The 7,938-nt window shown below is 43.5% G+C and overlaps 1 protein-coding gene across 1 annotated transcript; it reads left to right on the forward strand.

The window, feature by feature from the left end:
• Positions 1 to 1,452: 1,452 nt before the first annotated feature.
• CD180 (CD180 molecule) lies at positions 1,453 to 5,005 on the forward strand. Its single transcript, XM_030467612.1, is given in 6 exon segments — positions 1,453 to 1,596; positions 2,416 to 2,583; positions 3,283 to 3,614; positions 3,616 to 3,716; positions 3,719 to 3,842; positions 3,844 to 5,005. Coding segments are annotated over 6 exon segments (2,031 nt in total).
• Positions 5,006 to 7,938: the final 2,933 nt, after the last annotated feature.

Below are 7,938 nucleotides of genomic sequence, written 5' to 3' on the forward strand. Positions count from 1 at the left end.
TACCTCTCCTGTACTTAGTGGGGAGGTATACAGAAGCATTTAGATCAATTTCCCCCACTTTCAATTTTTTAAAAATATGTTCTGGCCCAGAATGTTGTGACCCCAGTGCACAGTCACTTGGATATATTTAAAGCAGTAAAATTGCACTTCAACTCTGAAACTACTGCTTTTTCACACTGAACTCAGGAGTTTTAGCAATTATTTCCTTTCCGTACTACCTCCTTTCTAGACAACTTTCCCAGTTCTTCTGAACTTCACTTCTCTGTCTCAGTTTCATTAAGGGAAAATAGCACAAGATCATCCATTCTGACAATCTGCATCACTTTGTAATGGCCTGTGATTTATACTTTCTGATTTTCACAACCTCACCTGCATTAGCTGTGGGTCACCCAGTGCTGCAGAGGTGATGTGCACAGAGGTGAGTGACAGTCACTGGTCTCTCTGTAGATACAGGAGTGGTCTCTGGTGATTATTATGCCTGCTGCTGTCTGACTGTTTTCAGTTCTCACAGAGTTTCTCCCAGGGGTTCTGAAGGCCATCACTAGAGAAATAAGTTGGGCGTCTTTAGATGTGCTCAGGGACATCAGTCCCTGCCCTTCCTCCTCTTCCTCACATTTGTGCATCTGTGCACCTTCCTGATCTCTGCTGCTGCTGCTGCCAGGGACCTTGGGATTCTGTCAAACCAGTGTCATGCTTCACCTCTCTAGAGAGTGGGAAGGATGATGAAGTTTCATGACTATGTTTAGCAGATATCAGGGCTAGACAGAAAAATGTACGTCTCATGCTTGCAGTCTTCATACAGAAATTAATACTAAGTGGTGGGATGATGGTGTCTCTACTTGTCATTGGGTTGATGTGAAATAGTTCATGAGAACAGAGAGAAAGTTTTTTCCAGGGAAAGGGGAAAAGGCTGACCTGTAAGGTTTTTATTTTACTTTTCAAGTGGGAGTAAAAAAAAATAAGTAAGGGGTTTGATTCAGGGAAGAAGCACTTTGAAAAGCCAGCCCTATGCAGTGCACATACAGGAAAAAGAGCAGGTTCCTCACTGAGTCAGAGACACAAATCCCCAAGCACTCAGAGCTGAACACCAGGATTCACCAGGGGATGGTTGCGCCTCTAGTCTGTGAAAGCTGCTCCATGCCCCAAAGCAGAGAGAGCTTACTCACTAATTTGTTCAAGTGACAAAATACAAGCTTCATTCTCATTAACAGTGACAGCTAAACATTTCTTATCTGTCTAAACCACACTCCACAGCAGTCAAGCTCCATGGGCTCTTCTTGGATTGTCAGTATTGAAAGTATCCACTTTTCTAAGTCTGTATTTTGCCATTTCTATATTTACCAGTGCTCACTAAAACAGCCAGATTGCCAAACTGTGCAATACATTTTTAGTGCCTTGCATGCAGAATGTCTCCAACCTTCCTAGCAGGACATTGCCACAGCTGCAACTTCCATGAGGTGCCAGGGACCCTGCCCCTCCCAGGCTGCTCCTGTAACCAGCCCAGGGCTTCCTCTGGGAGATGAGCTGGGTGAGGAAGGTGCCACCACCATCCTGGCTGTGCCCATGGTCCCCATTGAAGCTTTGCAGCTGGGGCAGGTGTGATGCTCTGAGCATATCCACCACCTTGAGTGGCTGCAGGAGGCTTTTCCAAGGAGATATTTCCCTGTATGCCGTAGTCCCAGGCTCATGAATCACCAGGCAAAGGCAGATCAAGCATGCTTAATGGGTTTCTCTGGTGGCCACAGAGGATAATTCTCTACATAACAGATCAATTTATTTTCAGTTAAGCTGAAAAGCCTTCACAGAAATTTTGAAGACTCAGCTTATCAGATACAGTCTTTGTTTAGCCTGAGCTAAACCTTCCCACTATCCTCTTGCTGCAGTGTGTAACAGCAATTCAGATCCAATTAATTTGGACATGCAGCTTCTAGAACCATCCCCAGACCTGCTTTTTTTTTTTTTTTTTTTTTTTTTTTCCTCCCTCCTCTCTGCAAGGCTTTTTAAAGATGTCTGAGCTTTGTTACAAGACTCATGAAATTCAGAATTAAAAAGACCTTCTGGGGATTCTTTCTTAGGGATTAATAATTCATCCAGAAGAGCAAACAATCCTCATATGTGCTAACTTTGATAAGAAAGTACTACAAATGAGGCACAGTTGTAATTAATACAAGAGAGATTCAAGGCATTCGTTTTAAAAACACACTCCACAAAACCCCAGGGTGTGCATTGCAAGCCTGCAGTAAGGCCTCCTGACTGCTATGTTTTTAAATAATTCAAAATTCTGGAGGTTTTTTTGTTTATGGTTTGTCCTGGGGGGTTCTTTGTTGCTGTGTTGTTTTGGTTTTTTAAGTGCCATAGCTTCTTATTTATATTCCAGTATATACTTCTTGCAGTTTCACTATATATTTTCCACAGGTTACAGTTAGTAAAAGCTATAGCTGTGAAGTTTTAGGACTGAGGGGGATCCCTGAAAAACCACCTGTGACAACTGAAATCCTTGACTTCAGCTTCAATATACTCCCTTCCCTTGATAATTCAACCTTCTCTGAGCTGAAATCTCTTCTTTACTTGGATTTAACAAAGGTATGAGCTAATGTCCTCACTCCTGAACATCAGATGGGTCACAGCCCCTGCCAGAAGCCAGTTTATGGGAAACACCAGAGTAGCATTTCCCTACCTTCACAGTGAAGCCACCAGTAGCTCTTGCAGACAGCTATGAAGTATTCTGCTTAAGCAGAGATTAATACACTTGGGCAATATTTAGGCTTCTCCTTTAGTAACAGTCATTTGCAGGACAGTGGGAAAAATGTGTGTTTCATGTATTACTGGTGCTAAGTCAATAGTGGCAGCAAAACTACTAAAGCAATTTTTAAATTCACTTTCCTATAAATATATTGGGCCCTGATCCCTATAGAAAGACAGATTTGTCCTTGTAAAGGCCCAGCTTTTTCTATAGGAAAAGCCTGAATGGTTTACAAGGCCTCTGCAATGTCTCTGTATAAGATTTTCATTTATTAAGCTGGACACTAAAAACCTTATGTCTCTCTGACTTCTACAAATGTTTCCACATACACATCATTTCAGGGCAGGTTTTCCTCCTCACTAGGAGCCTGTATTTCAATTTGAGCTTACGAATACCAGGCAAGCCTCACTGGAAAAGACAGACAATTTTAACTTGATGAAAGCAACTGATTATGGTTGCTTAGTGCTTTGAGGCAGAAAGTGCTGTTTAAGTTATTATGTATGCCTGGAGGGTTTTGTGAGACAGGCCACTGATGGCAGGGTTCTGTTGCTTCCTCAAGGTGTCAGATCACCTGCATGTATGATGGTGCCTTTCACAGCAACAAGCAGCTGAAGACAATCATAGTGACTGGCAACTTGATCTTGTTCCTGTCTGACACAGCATTTGCTGGCCCACATCCCCTGAAGAAGCTTGTCTTAACACAGATGGTAATAGCCAGTACATCCTTCATTCCAATGACAAATCTGCATGGGTTGGATACCCTCATCTTGGGCAGCAACCACATCTCTTCGCTGCAGCTTCCTCCCAATTTTCCCACTCTAGACCTCAAGTACCTTGACTTTCAAATGAACAACATAAGAGCAATCACAGCAGGATGTCTGTGTTTTGCAGACCAGAAACATAACTCACATCTTTAAAGGCAATGACATCACATACATTTAACCTGAAGCTTTCCTGTCCCATTTCTACAGTCTGTATTTGGGGGCTGTGGTGACATACCTGAGGTCCTGGCAGGGATACAGAACTCCACAGTCCAGATTCTTTGTCTGGGAACATTTCACAGTGTGGCAAGGGAGACCCACATAAGCCCGAATGTTTTACAATGTCTCAGTGAAAGATCTCACTCTGCAGCTACCGTGCTTTAGAAATCTAAATGATGACACATTTCAGTGCTTAACCAGGCTTCAAAAGCTGGACCTAACTCAAACCCACATCAGCATGTTGCTGCCCAGCATCAGCAGCATGAGCTCGTGAGCAGAGTTAATTCTCAATGCAAACTCCTCTGAGCACCTCTGCAACATCAGCTATGCTGCCTTCCCCTCCCTCACCCACCTTCACATCAAGGGCGACTTGCAGGTCCTGCAGCTGGACTCTGGCTGTTTGGAGAAATTGGCAAAGCTTCAACATCTCAATTTAAGTAAGAGTCAAACTGAACGCTCTGACTGCTGTAAGGAAGCACTAAGTGGTTTGAGACATCTTTGGTACCCACGTCTGAGCCATAATGTAAAACTCCACCCCCAAGATGTGCTCATTAAGGATGGTGCTAAGTTGGAACTGCTGGACCTGTCCTTCACTCCACTTCATATCAACACTCCACAGCGTCCATTCCAAAATTTGCATCTCTTGCAAGTGCTGAATCTTCCCTCCTTGCTCATTAATACTAGCATTCAGCATCTCTTTCAAGGCCTGGAAAACCTCATGGTGTTGGACCTTAGTCAAAATAAGTTTGAGTCAGGGATCATTCCAAAGGACAAACTGTTCCAACAGCTATCCAATTTAGAGGTGCTAATTTTATCATCCTGTGAACTGACAGCAATAGATGGCCTGGCATTTCACAGTCTCAGGAAGTTGCAGCATGTTGATCTGAGCCACAACAAAACTATTGTATTCAGCACAGATGCATTTTAAGACCTCAAGAGTATCAATCTCAGTTTTGCCCACAACAGGATCCATACTGTACCACATGAAGAGCTGGCATCCCTAACTGGCTGCTGTGTAATTAATTTAAGTCACAGTCCCCTGAATTGCACCTGCTCCGATTTTGTTTTGATTGCCTAGTACAAGCAGAATCTGGATAAAATTGATAAAATTGAAGACCCTGAAGGAACAAGATGCTCTGACCCCAAATTGCTAGCTGGGACTCAGCTGACAACCATCTCACTCTCCTATGGGATCAACCCATCAGGAATCATTGCAGTTGCCCTGGCTGCCATCTTCATTTGGGGTGCTCACTATTTCAAGCAAAATTACCAGCAAATATAGGTTTATGATGGAGATACAGAAAAGACATACAGCAATTTTTTTAAGATGTTTTTGTTTGTGACTCGTTCTCAACTTTTTGTCAAAACCTTTTCATTATAACGTTTTTAGAAAAATCATGAAAACATTTTATTTGAGAACAGGAAAAATAAACTGTAACCTGATTATTGAATATGAATGACTTCTCTTAGAGAAATCCCAGTGTAGCTTGGTTTTAGCTCTACAACATCCCCTATAAAAGAAAGATCCAAAACGCAAAGCTTGTTCACTTTAAAAAAACAGCAATCCAAACCCTCACTACCACAGGGGTACCCCACAAAAAACCCAACCCAGCCAAACTACAGGCAAATCAAATCCTCACCTTCTATCAAATGCCTTTGAAAAACAATACTTTTTAAGAGCATGCAGTAGTGTACCCCTCTCTGATAAAAAGAAGAAAAAACAACTAACCAATCTGTGTGGATGAGGCACAACATGCATACTCACAGAAGACCCTCTCCTGCAGGGCTGAGAGAAACAGCCTGTATCATCTCTCCAATTTCTTTAAAATGTATTTGATCCTAAGTTCCTAGCTGTTGGACATCTGCCCATCTCTTGCACAGTGGTAGGCTCTGCTCCTGTGCTATTTACTAGGCTCCACAGTAAGCAAGCACAAGCAGCAATTTCAGCTTTAGCCATGAACTTGTACATTTGGTCAGAAATCTGTAGGTGCCTGGTGCTACATTTGCTTTCACAGAGCAGCAAACAGATGCCAGCAGCCACGAGGCACTGCAGTGCCATTCTGAAGTGGCAGCCCAGGAGGAAACACAAGTGTCTGCAAGGGGGGCACTGGGGTGGGAGCAGCAACCTCACCCCAGGAGTTATCCTGGTCCCAACAGCTACATTGTGTTCCTTCTGGTGTGCATTCCTGGAGTGAAGTCAAAAGACTTCTCTGCATGACCTATCTACCTTTAGCTAAACAACCAAAATCTCTTTTCTCACAGAATCATAGAGGTCTTTGCCAGCCATGACAATTCTAAGATCACTACCCAACTGTCAACATCCTCCTACAAAAATGATAAAAAATATATATAAATATGCAGGTATATATAAAAAATATATATTATATATTATATTATATATTATGTTATATATACATATATACATACATATATATTATATATATATATCACCATACCCAGAGAGGATGTCCTGAAGTGCCTCATCTACACTGTTTTTAAATACTTCCAGGGACTGTGACTCCATCGACTCCCTGGGAAGCCCATTCCAGGTTCTGACTGCTCTCTCAGTGAATAAATACTTCTTAATGTGCTGTCTAATCCTCCCTTGGTGCAACTTCAAGCTATTTTCTCTAGTGCTATCATTATTTACTTGAGTGTAAATACTTGGAGCTGGCACCCACCTCCTTATAACCTTCTTCAGGTAGCTGTAGAGAGCAATAAAGTCTCCTCAGTCTCTGCCATAGGAGTGGTTCTCCAAATGCTTCACCAGCTTGGTTGCCCTTCCCTGGACTTGCTCCAGCACATCAATGTTTTTCTTGTGACTGAAATGCAGGACCTGGCACTTGGCCTTATTAAACATAATACAGTTGCCCTCAGACCATCCGTTCAACCTGTCCTGATCCCTCTGCAGAGCTGAGGGATCTGGACTGTGCTCCCACACAACTTAGTGTTGTCTGCAAACTTACTGGGGAATCACTCAATCTCCTCATGTAGATCATTGATAAAGATATGAACAAGACCACCTCATACCTAAGGCCTGGGGAACCACAGGTGACCTGTTGCCAACTGGATTTAACTCTGCAGATTACAGCTCTCTTGGCCTGGCCATGCAGCCAGTTTTTAAACCAGTGAAGAGCACACCTGTCTATGTCATCAGCAGCCAGATTCTCTATAAGAATGCTGTGGGAGATGGTATCAAAGGCTTTACCATAGTCCAGGCAGTAAAAGTCCACAGCCTTTCACCAGGCTGGTCACCTGGTCAAAGAAGAGATCAGGTTGATCAAGCAGGACCTGTCTTTCCTGAAGCCAGGCTAGCTAGACCTCATCCCCTGGCTGTCCAGCATTTTTCATGTAAGCACACTCAAGATGAACCTCTCCATAATTTTTCTAGGCACTGGGATCAGGCTGACAGACTTGTAGTTCCCTGGATCCTCCTTCATAGAATTATTGAGTGGTAAGGGTAGGAGAGGACGTCTAGAAATCATTGAGTCCAACCCCCCCCTTCAAAGCACGATCACATAGGAAGGTCACACAGAAATGTACCCAGATGGGTATTGAAAGTCTCTGAAGAAGGAGACTGTCTCACCAGGGCACAGTAGAGGGGTAGGAGAACCTCCCTTGACCTGCTGGACACACTCCTATTAACACCAGGCCCTTCTTGTAGATGGGCATCCCATTGGCAAGCCTTCAACCATATGGGACCTTTCCTGTAATCTAAGATTGTTGATAAATGATGGAGAGAGGCTTGGAGACCTCCTCTGCCCATTCCCTCAATATTCTTGGGTGAATCCCAATGGGCCCCACAGACTTGCGAGTGTCCAGGTGCCACAGGAGGTTGTTAACTACTTCCTCCTGGATTATGGAGAGGCTGTGCTGCTCTGCATCCTCATCTTCCAGCACAGGGGGGTGAATATCCTGGGGGTGGCTGGTCTGCCTAATGAAGACAGAGGTAAAGAACACATGAAGCATCTCAGCATCTCATCCTTGGTTTTCCCCTACACACTGCCACAGATGGGAGATTCTCACTGTCTCTTTTATGGTTAATATATTTGTAAAAACTTTTTTTATTGTCTCTTATGAGTGGCCAGAGTCAGCTCCAGCTGGGCTTTTGCCTTTTTTTTTTCTCTGCATGACCGAATGAGATCCCCATACTCATCCTGAGATACCTGCCCCTTCTTCCAAAGGTGGTAAACTCATTTTTTTCCTGAGTCCCAG

The sequence above is a fragment of the Calypte anna genome, chromosome Z (assembly GCF_003957555.1).
Source record: "Calypte anna isolate BGI_N300 chromosome Z, bCalAnn1_v1.p, whole genome shotgun sequence".
Taxonomy (NCBI): domain Eukaryota; kingdom Metazoa; phylum Chordata; class Aves; order Apodiformes; family Trochilidae; genus Calypte; species Calypte anna.